Below are 14,458 nucleotides of genomic sequence, written 5' to 3' on the forward strand. Positions count from 1 at the left end.
CAAAAGATCAACAGAAGTTTGGGGATGCCCTATTAACTTGCTAGCTATAGTATAAATATCATCAATTTCAAGAACACCTTCATAAGAAAGTCAGAAAATAACTGACTCATGTGACCTCCCGACAGCACCCAACTGTGAGAGCTCAGTGAGGAAATGTTCTTGTCCTGCCAGAGAATAACCTGGTGACAGCCAGGGTTCCCTGGGAGATACTGGTGCTTCCCTGGGGCTCTTTTGAGAGGAGGAGAGATTCCAAACTGTGACCTTGTGGGGAGGGAGCAGAAGGCATCCTGCTGGGGAAAAGGCCCCAATGCAGTCTGGACATTGCCCTTTTCCTCAGCTCAGGAAGCAGCATTGCATATCCTGGACAGAGGGAAACTGCCCATTTGCAATAACAGATGAAAGTGTCAGTTGAAATATTGCAGCTAAGATACTTGTAAGTAAAATTCAGTAAATGCACTATTTTGGATCCACTGAAATTCATAGAGCATGGTACCATTGTGATTATATAGGAAGGTAAAGTAACACACAGAACACATTTGGAAAAATAAAAGATGTGAATTCACAGAAGTCTAGATAAACATAATCTCTATAGGTAGAAGATGACCTCAAGAGGAGGTAATCCACGTTTTCTATTCTAAAAGTCACATTCAATTTGCTATCGAGGAAAAAAAAATACTTTTGAAAAAGATGGCCTTTAATTAGAAATAAATTGTGAAATTTGTAAAAATAAAACTAAAAATACTGCTTTATTAAACTCTTCATGTGAGACAGAGTGGGAGTTTGGTAGGCAAGGGGTGAAGAGAGACTGTGAAGAAAGGTCAATATGGTCAAAATATCTTATGAACACTTGTGCACAAGGAACAATGGATTTTCTGAGATTAGTTTATGAAAAGGAGACAAGGGGGTGAGAAGGAGTGAAAGAGGGTGTGAGACTGATAAAGGAATATTGAATGCAAATATGGACATGTCAAAGTGAAATTCTCTTGTACAACTAATTGATGCCAATAAAACTGTGGGGAAAGTTTAACATATCATAATGTATTTAAAGTAAATCTGTAAAGTACAAATTAAGAAAATATCTATCCAGTATTTCTTGATTCAAAAATGATTTTGTTTTGAAATTAAATATTTTATTCTAAAAGTTATCCTTTATTTTGAATAACTGTCTGCCATTTACATCAACTTCCCAGAAGTTGAGATAATATATCTATCCTCACAATCCCTGTTCATAAACTTAAAATACCCTTGTATTCACATTTGTATTTTGTTTTATTGTAAGGTGATGTACAGAGGGATTATAGTTACATAAGTAAGGTAATGTGTACATTTCATTTCAAACAGTGTTACCCCCTCCTTCCTTTTCTCCTACTTTTCTGCCCTGACAACCCTCCCCTCAAGTTGCAAAGTTCATTTCCAACGCAGTGTCTTGTGAGTATCACTGTTACACTGAAATTGAATATTTTTATATCAGATGACATGACCAAATGTCAGCACCCAGAGAACAATTGCCTATGTTAGAGATGCACTGTTTTCTCCCAATGTTTGATAAATTTCATTTATTGTTTTAAACTATATATGGATTTGTCAAGGAGGCTGATAAATTGATATCTTGCTCATGATTCTGCTACAGTCAAACCAAAAACAGAGCTAGTGTTTTCTAATCATATATTCAGAGTTATTGTCTGTCCCACACATCATCCATAATAGAGTATCTATGACTTTAAATGCTATTTTCATGGAGCCAAGAGCCTCTCCTTTGAAGTTGTATATTCTCCTGTGTTTTTCTCATTTGCTTTTTATAAGGTAATTTTCCCACAATTTCTATTAATACAGACTAATTTTAGAATGTCAAGGGCAGGGTGATAATTTAATAATTTATACAATATACTTAATCACATTCAACTTTTTTAAGGAACAGTAATTTTTAAATTTAAAATAACATCACTAAAATCTCAGGAATATCTTTCAATACAAGGAATATATTCTGAATCCTGGATGTGTGCAATTGTTCACTTTAGTGTGTTCAGTTTAGTCTGAGTTTAAAAAACTGTCACCTGAGCACTAACCAAGTTTTTATTATTTTTATTGTTTTTATTTATTTTATATATAGCCATAATAACAACTCTGCCAACTAATTCTTTTCATGTAGCTCTAGGGGTAAAGGCCAAGGTCTCCTGCATGCTAATCAAGTTCTTTACCACTTAACTATGCCTCCAGCCTGTCACTTAACATGATTCTAGACATTGAAATGATATTAATCTAGGATTATTCTTAGATGACTGATAGAGACCTCATAAAATTCTTATGACTTATCTGTGTCATAAAATATCCATAGTATGTTCTATTCTCATGTATGTACCAGGAAAATAATGGAATAAAGTGAAAAGAACAGAAAAACTATTCATTTTCCATTAACTTAATTTTGATAGATAGGTGTGAAAATGTATGTACATCCAAATACACATTCACTTCATATACATAATCTGATAAAAATAGAAATTCCTCTTACCACACACACTCAGCATGTTTCATTAGTAATCTAGTTTGAATGCAATATGAGTAAAAATATTACATTCTTGGATCTAGAGAGCTTTCAAGAAATATAGGCAATCATTAAATAACTAAGACTTGGGGAAACAAAACATACAATTTTAATTCTGAAATTCAGTATGTTTTTAGATATATTTAGTAATAAGTTAATTGACCTATTATCTCAAAGTCATTGCTAGCTTTGATGTCAGTGAACATAAACTTCCCTTTAATCAAGTAATTATGAGAAATCCATATGGCATTAGAAGTTGAACCACTTTTATAACAAACATTTTGATTTAAATTTTACACTAGTTCCCTCAAAGAGAGTATTGTCTAGTGATGATAACTTACCTCTTCTCGATGCTCATCTCCTGACCTCTGGATATACCACTTAATAGATGCTTGCTGGGATTTGGGTATACATTCCAGAAAGGTTGAGTTAAACTCAATGCCAAAAATCACCTTTTCATCAGCAGTTTCATGACTAATGCCTAGAAAGCAAACATGGAATAAGAGATTAACCTTGACCTGATTTTAAAAGCAATGGGAAAATAGACTGATTTAGAACAGATGACATTGTGAAAGAATTGTGCACATTATCAAAGGGAGAGAAAAATCCATTGCTAGAATACTATTGCTTAAGAGTGATAATATTCAATTGTGTGATTTCTAAATTTCTATGTCTGTATTGAAATTTTTTTCCTCTTACATCATCTCATTAGTGATTTACAAATATTCCTTGAAAAATAATTCATAAGCTCTAACTCTTTTTTTTTTTTTTTTTTTTTTTTTGGCCAGTCCTGGGGCTTGGACTCAGGGCCTGAACACTGTCCCAGGCTTCGTTTTGCTCAAGGCTAGCACTCTGCCGCTTGAGCCACAGCGCCACTTCTGGCCATTTTCTGTATATGTGGTGCTGGGGAATTGAACCCAGGGCCTCATGTATACGCTCTTGCCACTAGGCCATATCCCCAGCCGCATAAGCTCTAACTCTTAAACATTTGCTCTCTGGGTTCAATAAACCTTTGTTATTTTTCATTGGTTTAAGATCTTTCTGTTTATATAAAATGAAACTAATTTTGTTATTAGTTTTTAAAGAAAATTTTGCTTTACTTTGCAGAAAGAATGCTATCTAATTGATGCACAGAAGATAACAGAAAACTTTAAGAAATTTTGAGGTCTCAAAAGTAGGTACAGTAGTCTATTCTTGATGAAAGTCTGTGATGAGAATGTACCAGATGGTAGAGGACTCAGAATCTGCTTTATTCTCCTTCTCTTTCTGTGAGATTCCTCAACATCAGATGCATTTACTATGAGATAGTTAATGAGATGCTAAGGAACAATGTCTCAGACACCTTATTCTCATAAATCAACCACCATCTGAAATGCATTCCACTTAGAGTAGCCAAAGGCTGTGTCCCATGTGGGATCTAAGATCTGTAGCTCAAATTTGATTAAATAAAAAATGACAGCTGCTCTGTCTGGCCCAAACATGCACTTTTTTCATCAGCCATTCAGATATCTCAATTCTACAGATGGGCCTACTTAACATTTAGGTATCAACCAAAGACTAAGGCCTCAGGGACTTACCGGAATCTTAAACCAAAGCACACAAAATTGGCAGCAAATGGCATGAATACACATACATGCAAAAGTTAAATTTATTTCTAAAAAATTCTTTTGAACTTGTGTCTTATCCCCATGCTCATATCATTATGGATTAACTTCTTCTAACTTTACATTGTGTGGATGGGACTTAAAACTTGTAATCTACTAACCATATACAGAAATTCTACAATTTTCATAGTTAATGTGTCCCTAATGTACAGATCATAGAAGAAAAGGCATACATACATCATCTCAGGAAGACAGAAAAGGTCTTACAGAAAAAAAAAGGAGTTTGTCAAGAGAGTTTCTCAATTGTTATGGTAAGAGGTATGAGGTATGAAGTATGAAGTAATTCAATTAGACTGATTCATCCAAAAATCTGTTATTTTAGTAAAATATAACTTAGTGAAATAAATGGGGAAATTAAATACTAAGTCTGTAAAAGAAATTGGTTTGGAGAAGGCAATACATATTCTTTCTCAGACATTACTGTAATACTAAGTAGGCATTCAAATGGAGTTTTTGAGTAGTAATTGAAGCTTCTTTTTGGAATATAGAGGAGATTCCAGATTGGACTAGGATACAGAGAGCCAAATAGGCTTTGATTTTTGGTGAAATGGTATTAAAGAAAGAACAAACAATAGAAAAGTGACTTTCAGTGTCCCAATGAAGTACTTAGTACTTAGTACTGAGAGGGTGAGAAGAAAAGGAAAAGTGAGAAAATATCAGAGATAGAGTCTGTAATGTACTAGGTAATGGATCAAAGGAGCGTGAAGTCATTGAAGGAATGACACAAATCAAGATGCATTGTATACATAATCTGCTTCATTAAATGGAAAAAAAAGTTTCAAAAAAAGAGAAAAAAACAACACCTAAAAATCAAAAAAACCGAGGCAAGGAGTATGTACAGAGGGTTGGGTGAGAAGGGTGAAAGGGGTGACATTGATCAAAAGTCATTATATTCAAAATGCTTTGGTGAATGGCAACTCCTCTGTACAACTACTTAAAGATTTAAAAAATATTCAAAGTAAAAAAGAAGAGGTAAACCAGAAAGGGATAATGTTTTTAAAAGCCATATATGCCAGCCCATCATCTCCATGATTCAAACAGCTTTCTTCGTAATGTTTGCTGTTTTTCCTACTATAAATACCCGCATAGTAGCTGATGCAACATACCAGTGGATTAGAACCATCTCATAAAATACCATAATAATAAGCAGCAGTGTTCACAAAGCCACCATTATGAACAAAGTGTTTCAAGATAGAGACAGTTGGAAATTCAGTAACTATGAGAACTGAAAATTGGCCATTGGATTTGGTTGGTGTGAAGGGAATTGTTGGAGCCTTTATAATAATGGGCTGAGTGATAATGGAATAGATGGAATATTGTCAGAATGGGATATGGAAAGTGGAGACAAGAATTCTGTTTTAGAGACCAATTGTGGTTTTTATGACTTTCTTAGTTTTATTCTCATTTTTTTGTACTAGTCCCAGCACCTGAATTTAGGGCCTGGGTACTGTCCTTAAACTTTTGTGGTAAAGGCCAGTAGTGTAGTACCACTTGACCCACCACTGCACATCTGACTTTTTGGTGAATAATTGGAGATAAGAGTCTCACTGAGTTTCATACCCAGGCTGGATTTGAACGACCTCCTGAGTAGAGAGGAATTCAGGCATGAGCCACCAGCACTTGGCTCTATTTTTATATAAAATTTCTCATCATTTGCCATAACACATTTCCACCTGTTTTGATATTTGTTTTTTTCTCTTTTGGAACATATGTAAAGTTTGTGTGGTTGTTCATTACCTGTAAAAATCCCTCATAAATTGTAGATAAAGGTATAAAATACTGCACACATGGGACACAGAAAAATTACAAATAAACCTAGATGTGGTAGTGGGTTACCTATACATTACAATGAGAGGGAAGACACGATTTTTAGACAAAAAAAAAACATTGTTCAGAATTAAATTGTTAAAAATAACCATTTTGTTTTTAAGAAACTGCTGAAGTACCACTAACAAAGTATGATAATTTGGGGTTCTTCCTATCAGTCAAGGTGTGGTTACTAACAATTTGGCAAGAGAAAGTACATTTCTTCCTGAAATTCTGTGTTAGGTCATTGCTGGTGGTGGTAGTAGTAGTAGTAGTAGTAGTAGTAGTGTGTGTGTGTGTATATATGTGTATGCCTGCATGCATAAATGCATTCACATGCAAGTGTGTATATGTATGTGTGTTTTCTGTCTAGAAGCAGAGTATGGAAGTAGAAAGCAAATTAAGATCTGTGTATATTTTAGAACTTTTCTCATTTTCAGATTCACTGAGCAGACTTCCTTTTACTTCCATTTCCTGTCTCTCTCCCACTCATCCTTTCAAGATCTTCCATTCTACAAGTCTTTGTTCGTTTGTTTATAATTCTGAGCAATACCACTTCTGGTGATCCCCCTTTGTTAACCTGCCATATTATTAATTATATTTTATGATGAAAAGAACCAAAAACTCTTTAAAGGATTACTTGATCCCACAGTAAACACAAGGCAATTCTATACAGAAGGAAGTCACTTAATAAAATTTTACTGTTAAGCAAATACATTAATAGCTGAATCAAGTATAGTCTACTTAAACTTTCTTCTAATTAATATCTATTCTCTTATGAGTTCATTCTAAATGTCCAAATTTTTTTTTTGCTATCCTGATTTATTTCTAGTGGAAGTTTTCAGATGTTACAAGTATGGATTAGATAGTATTTAAAAAGCCACAAGATAGGAATTTTTAAAGACAATTGAAACAAATATGATATATTAAATGATTATTCACTTAGGTACAGAAATGCGTTAACTCATTAAATTTCCCATTATTTTTCCAGAACATAAATATTGCACAAAATGACATTTTCATACATAATAGATGCTTAGATCATTATTAAAAAAGACAAATGAAGACTTATCTGATCACTTTCATGGAAGAAAAAGCATCTCAAACTTATACTTACTGTCTTCAATATCCCAGCATTGTGTGATTGGGTCTCCATATTTTACATCTTGGCGCCTAGCTCGCCTATGGAGAGGGAATTAAGCCAATTAGAGAATCAAAGATAATAACTGGAATGTGCAAAGGCTGCATCTAAAACCAACAGTAGTAGATGCAGAAGGATAATGGTGTTACTCAACTAAAGCACAATACATAGTGAAATATTCATGTAAATTTCTATCAACATAACTTTCTCTTAAATTTGCTATTGGAAATAATGTCCTAAGAGAATGAATTTATTTTGCATTATTGTGAATCTTTTTTAATGACCTGACTTTTTTTTCAACAGAATAGTTTGGATATATATTGAATTCAGGATTTACACTTAAAACAGGGAACTAAATAGTCTTCTTCATTTTCCATCAGTCATTGGGTGGGGGGGAAGTACATAAGAAAGTTCTAGTTGGTAGAAAACTACTCTCAAGTCTAGAACACCTGTAGATTTACTGTAACATAGAAAAAAAACATATAAAATTGAAATGCAAGTGTTGGTATGGGATGATGGTTACAAAACTTTGTATTGTAGACATGAAACTTACTTCATTATTCTGATAGTAATAGTAACACAATTGCTTTTATATTAAGCCACATATTTTCTGTAAGAACAAAAACTATATGATATATGAAAAAGAAATTTTACAATTATTCTATATTTAAGTATGTCTAACACTTCCACAAAATACTTTCCTATATTTTGCCTGATTTGAATAGCCCAAACTAAATCAAGTGTATTTATTAAATTCACATATTATACATATTTTAACTGATACGTATTAACAATGACTATACATCTTAATGTAGCACCGTGTGGTATTCCTAAACATGCACATATTGTATAATTTAGTGATCAGATTAAGCATGTGTCCTCAAATATTTAACATTTCTTTGTGATAAAAGTATTTAAAGTCATCTTATCAAATTCTTTAAGCTTTTGTCAGACAATGGTGACTCATGCCTATAATCCTAGCTATTCAACTGGCTGGGATCTGAGTATGAAGTTCAAAGCCAGCCCAGGAAGGAATATCTGTGAGACTCTTATTTCCAATAAACTACTCGGGAAAAGCTGAAAGTGGTGCTTTAGCTTAAATGCAAGCTTTGAGCAAAAGATGCTCAAAGACAATGCCAATGTACTGAGTTCAAGCTACAGGAACAGTGAATAAATACATAAATATAAACTTCAAGTTTTAAAAATGAGAGTATATTATTATCTTTAGTCATCATATTTTTTCAATGGCACACTGGAATAGCTAAATCCTAAAACTCAATGCCAATTAACATTTTCTAATCAGTCTCCTCTTTCCTACTCTTTTCAGTTTATGTTGCCAGTTGAGAGATGAGGGAAAAACAATGTGATCCTTAGATATGTAGGGCAGTGCTGACAAAATGATAACATTGCAAAGAATAGTGCACACCTTTAGCCTTACAAGACATTGTCCTACGTAAAGGAACATTACAGTGGCAAGCCTATGAAGTTGTAGAGACAGGCTTGGGAAACACACATACAAAAATTATGTTAGCATGAGGTACAGAAGGTCAAGAATGTTTTTAAATCTTGGCTTCCTAAGGAACAGAGTCAATCAATCAAACTGAATGTTTATTGCCTACTAATGAGTATTCTGGGTTTTTGGCTTCTAGAAAAGCATTCCCTAAAGACTTCCTAGGATCAGCATTTTCCTGAACAAAATCTAGAACAAAATGTATTGATGTCTTCTTAGGCTTAACTTCTAAAAATATTTACCTATTTATACTAAATCAACACATTTGAACAATATAAAACATGTCTAAATTTTAAGCAATGACTGCTGCCCTTATGTACAAATACACTGTGATAAGTAGAATTTGATAAATCAGTAAAATATTTTTAAATGTATGTGGTAATGAGACAAACATATATTTTCCCCTTAGTTTGTTAATTAAAAAATACTGAAAGAAAAGGAATGCCATACACAATTTAATAACATGTAATCGACAGGGAATATAATTTGATCATTAATGTTGCTATAATCTACATAAGAATATAAGGATCATAATGTATTTCAGTAGCATCAGATATATTGATAGGGTAAAGTGTCACAACTCTACTTAAGTTTCATTTTTCAGCAAATCCATTCTATACACCTTGGAAAGTTAGTTTTCTATGAAACAAATATTTTATTGTGGTATTTCTTCCATGGATCATGCTACTTGTTTCTTCTTAACTTAAAGTACAACACAATGAGTTATTGTGACAAAGACATCTTGTAAGAATGGAGACTCTTGGGTACTGCTTGTGCCCCTTACCGTTTTGAGGTGGGTGCATAACGAGAGCATGCATTTCCATCCCAGGCACAGTAGGGATCTCTGGCCAGACAGCAGTCTGCACAAGCTTTCCCATAAGTGTCACATCTGTGCAAGGAGAGCTGAGCCAACCCATCTCGGGAACCAATGTATAATTGTTGCTGCAAATCAGCCAAAGCAAATGGATTAGAAGCATCTCTCAGGCTAGTATTAAGAACTTCCCTTTCTTGAATACCAAATTATATCTCTAAGTCTGTTCTCCTGGTATCCAGCACATTGTAAACACATGTACAGATATATTAGGTAAAGTAAAATAAGTAAAAGAGTTCTTATTCACCCGATAAGATTGTTTTGGTCTGAAGATGTTGATATGGTAATGGACCATACTTTGAAATCTAGAGTAAGCTTGCTAGTAATTTAAGAAGGACGGAAACAAGCTGTTAGTCTGAGGAATTAAGATACCAGATTCTGTCTCAATAGTAGAAAATATACTTGTAGATTATGTCAATCTCAGAAGCTGTAGGCAGAATTCATAGTCTTTCTGTTATAGCTCTTTACATGAGCGATCACTGAGATTTATGAAATTTCGTTTTGTTTATAATTAATCATTGCATTTGCTAATGAGGTACTGATCATTGAAAACATAGGGGTTCTTAGTTTGAGGCTAAGTATTTGTTATCAGTAGGAAGAAAGTACTAAGCAAGCTTGAGAAAAGCCGTATTACAAATGGAAGCCTTCCAGATGCTGAATATCTTTGCAAATAAAGTTACATCTTAAAAGTCCTGACACAAATCCACTGCTCCTCATGTGTTCTCATTTGACTGTCTATGACAGTGGTCATGGAAGAGAAGCAAAATACTAGTAAATAAGCCTTATTATGTTCCTACAAAGAATGTATGGTCAACTCTCATTCCAGGTTTGAGTACAAATAAAATATCTTAGAAATAGATGTTAGGAGAAGTAGCCAACTACAGAAATCTGTCATATATCCACTGCTGTTACATTCTCAGTTAATTCTCCCTGGTTAATAAATACACTGTCTTTCTTAATTCTCATGGCATTTGAGACAAGTTACTATGCTTTGTTAAAATGCTCCACATTTTTACAATTCTCCTATGTTTGTACCTGAGATATTTGTCTCTTTTATAACCTTCTTTCAATTAACTTCCAGGTTTTTTCCTTTTCTATTCTTATTTACTATACTGATGGCACATTCAGAGCACGGAGAGCAAATAATGAGTATGATTCTTCTAAATCTACTGCTACCCTGCTTTGAGCAAAGGCGCATTCAGTCACTCAGGACAACTCCGAGAGTTGTCTGTGAGACATCATTCTCTCCCATTCAATCTGTTTGTCCTTCTCTCATGCATAACTTTTTTTTTTTTTGGCCAGTCCTGGCCCTTGGACTCAGGGCCTGAGCACTGTCCCTGGCTTCCTTTTGCTCAAGGCTAGCACTCTGCCACTTGAGCCACAGTGCCACTTCTGGCCGTTTTCTGTATATGTGGTGCTGGGGAATCGAACCCAGGGCCTCATGTATACGAGGCAAGCTCTCTTGCCACTAGGCCATATCCCCAGCCCATGCAGAACTTTGAATGTATTTATTTTCCTTTTCCACTGCCACAGTCTTTGTTTCATCCTTATCTTTTCTTTTTGGGATTGCTTGTAAGTGTCCTGTTTCCATTGATTTCATATCCTCTGTTCCAGCAATCCCATCTCCAGGGAAGGACCCCATCCATCTTCCACATGGATAAACCAGACTGACCTTTTTATTTTATTTTATTTTTTTTCTCAAATTTTTATTATCAAACTGACGTACAGAGAGGTTACAGTATCATACGTTGGGCACTGGATACATTTCTTGTACTGTTTGTTGCCTTGTCCCTCATGCCCCCCTCCCTCCCCCCCTTTTCCCTCCTCCCCCCTGATGTTCAGTTCACTTACACCAAACAGTTTTGCAAGTATTGCTTTTGTAGTTATTTCTCTTTTTTTACCCTGTGTCTCTCGAATTTGGTATTCCCTTTGAATTTCCTACTTCCAATACCAGTAAACACGGTTTCCAATATACTCAGATAAGATTACAGAGATAGTGTAGGTACAAACATAGGAAGGTGATACAAAACATTATCTATAATAGAAACTACACATACACATAGGACGTTGAAAGTGGTTACAACTGTGATATATCACTTGTTTCCATAACATGGAGTTCATTTCAATTAGCATCATCTTATGTGTTTCTAAGGGTATAGCTATTGGGCCTTGTGATGCTCTGCTATGGCTTGCCTAAACCTGTACTAATTATTCCCAATAAGGGAGGCCATAGAGTCCATGTTTCTTTGGGTCTGGCTCACTTCACTTAGTATAACTTTTTCCAAGTCCTTCCATTTCCTTACAAATGGAACAATGTCATTCTTTCTGATAGAGGCATAAAATTCCATTGTGTAAATGTACCACATTTTCCTGATCCATTCATCTATGGAGGGGCATCTGGGTTGGTTCCAGCTTCTCGCTATGACAAATTGTGCTGCAATGAACATTGTTGTGCTGGTGGCATTACTGTGATTTTGTTTGTGGGCTTTTGGATAGATACCCAACAGTGGGGCTGCTGGGTCATAGGGGAGTTCTATATTGAGCCTTCTGAGGAATCTCCATACTGCTTGCCAGAGTGGCTGAACCAGTTTACATTCCCACCAACAATGAAGTAGGGTTCCCTTTTGGCCACATCCCCTCCAACAATTGTTATTATTAGTTTTCTTGATATATGACATTCTTGCTGGGGTGAGATGGAATCTCAATGTTGTTTTGATTTGCATTTCCTTTATGGCCAGTGATGTAGAGCATTTTTTCATATGTCTATTGGCCATTCTCATTTCCTCATCAGAGAAGTTTCTTTGTAAGTCTTTAGCCCACTTGATGAGGGGGCTATTGGTTCTTTGCAGTTTTGTTTTGGAAGAAGGTAACAGACTGACCTTTTTAAAAAGAAAGCCTGAGGCTGGAGCTGGAGCTCAGTGGTACATTTCTTGACCAACATGTGCTAAGGCCCTGGTTTCAATCCCCAGATACCCCGTAGCTTAAATCTTAGTGGATTTCATTGTCCTTAAGATATTTTTTTTTAATATCTTCAGAGAACATGGAAGGATGCGCCTAATCTTATTCTTTTTTACTTCTTCAGATTCATTTCTAACCTTCATTCTTTTAGCACACACACACATGCTCTTGCTCTAATTGTATGCAGATTTAGAGAAAAGCTCTTGGGTTTAATGCTTCCCCTTGGTGTACGCTCCTCCACCCCCTCCCCATACAGCATTCTTTTTGGCTTAGCTTGTATATCTCTTCTTTCAGTTAACTTCCCCAGTCCTATCCAGCTTCCTTTCAAGCTACTTTCCTTTAATTCTATAATTCTGTAAATTTTTATTGTGCTTCCTTGTCTATCAGCTCTACCATAAGCTGCTAGAGGTATTCCTTATGCCATTCATTTACTTCTCCACCCTCAAAGCATAATAGTGAGTGTGAAAGAAAAATATGTTCATAGCTAAAGCTACAATAAAGTGTCTAGCAAGGGAGAAGCTCTGAGTTCAATTCCCAATATAAATTAAGAAAGAAATGTTGAATGAAGGAATACATTAATGGAAAAGACTTAAGAAGAAACTTGTTTAGTTTCCCTAATAATTGTTATATATTACAGACAGAATAAGTTAAAATAAGGTTACCAATGTGCTGAACATAGATTATCCTATATTATTTTCTTAAAATTTGAGAGTGCATATAGGAATGGAAATTTAAGCCTGAATCTCTTAATTAAGATTCATATTGCCACATCACATAAGTGAAATCAACCACTTATCATCATCATCATCAGAGTCTATTTACAGAGAGAGGGACAGGGAGAGAGAGAGAGAGAGAGAGAGAGAGAGAGAGAGAGAAAGGTTTATGTCTACAATCAAGCACTCAGGAAGTGGAGGCAGGAAGATTCAGAGTTGGAATTCACCTGAGATACACAGTGACATGAATAGCAAGCCAATATAAAAGACTTGATAAAACTAAGACTGAGGGTATGGCATTTGCTTAGCAATGACTTGGGTTCAATCACTAGCACCACACAAAACAAAACAAAACAAAACAAAATGAACAAACAAGTAATCTTAAACTCACAATGAACCTTGGAGTGAAAGGGTTTTGTAACTTTGCCTCTGCAATAGTGAGTATTGAGTTGAAGGTTGACAGTTGGCTGTTTGCCAAGACAGTCCAACTCCCTATGTAATATGGAAGTCAGATCTGGCCAGCTCCATCATTGTCTTTTGAGGGGTGTCAGATTGACTCCATCTCAGATTAGTTAAAGAGAGCAGAAGCCGGACTCCATCTTCACTAAGATCTCCCCACCCTATCCAGAGAAGTTCCCCTTCACTGTGATGAGATTGTGAATGCTCACGGTTAAACCTGTGCCCTCCCATGAGTAGGCATATCCACCTGCATCATGTGAGCCCCGTCAAATCCGTGAACCAAGTCTAACTAAAATGACAGGTTGGTACAAACGGTTGCTATGAGGCAGATTGTAACTCCATTGGCCACCTGCTTGTGACCTGGCATGCTCTGTATATGTTGTAACATTATTGGCCACCTGCATGTGGCAAGCTTGACCATGTGGTGTTTGCCTTTATAATCCCACCCCCAGCGTGGTCTGGGGTGCATGGTCCCAGCTCCCTCACTAGTCTGGGCTGTGGCCCTGGCCGGCCAGCCTGCTTTTCAAGGTTGCGGTCCCAGCTCCCCAGTCTGGGCTGTGTCCCTGGCTGGTCAGTATTCTTTTTGCTTCCCCAATAAATCCATCTTTTTACTTGAGACTGTCTCTGAGTGGTGGACTCTTGGAGGCATGGGGGATCCCCCCACCCTTGAACCCCATTACACTGTGGTCCCCTCCCTCCCTTGTGGGGACCTCATTACACCTACTCCCTAATTTAAAATCCTTTCTAATGGTTTGGGACAGGGATTCTGACAGAAAGTTGTCCACATGAGACCA

At 35.8% G+C, this 14,458-nt stretch overlaps 1 protein-coding gene across 3 annotated transcripts in view; it reads right to left on the reverse strand.

The window, feature by feature from the left end:
- Positions 1–14,458, reverse strand: part of Sema3d (semaphorin 3D) — a 172,759-nt gene that overhangs the window by 14,004 nt on the left and 144,297 nt on the right. For all 3 annotated transcript variants that reach the window (XR_007210077.1, XM_048339924.1, XM_048339925.1), the window contains exons 15-17: positions 9,448–9,605; positions 7,130–7,194; positions 2,884–3,023 (exon numbers count right to left, since the gene is read on the reverse strand). Coding sequence is in view for 2 of the 3 variants with exons in the window: in XM_048339924.1 (XP_048195881.1) it covers positions 2,884–3,023; positions 7,130–7,194; positions 9,448–9,605 (363 nt within the window). In the remaining variant the exon portion in view is untranslated. The remainder of the gene's footprint in view (positions 1–2,883; positions 3,024–7,129; positions 7,195–9,447; positions 9,606–14,458) is intronic.

This window comes from Perognathus longimembris, chromosome 2, assembly GCF_023159225.1.
Source record: "Perognathus longimembris pacificus isolate PPM17 chromosome 2, ASM2315922v1, whole genome shotgun sequence".
NCBI classification, from domain to species: domain Eukaryota; kingdom Metazoa; phylum Chordata; class Mammalia; order Rodentia; family Heteromyidae; genus Perognathus; species Perognathus longimembris.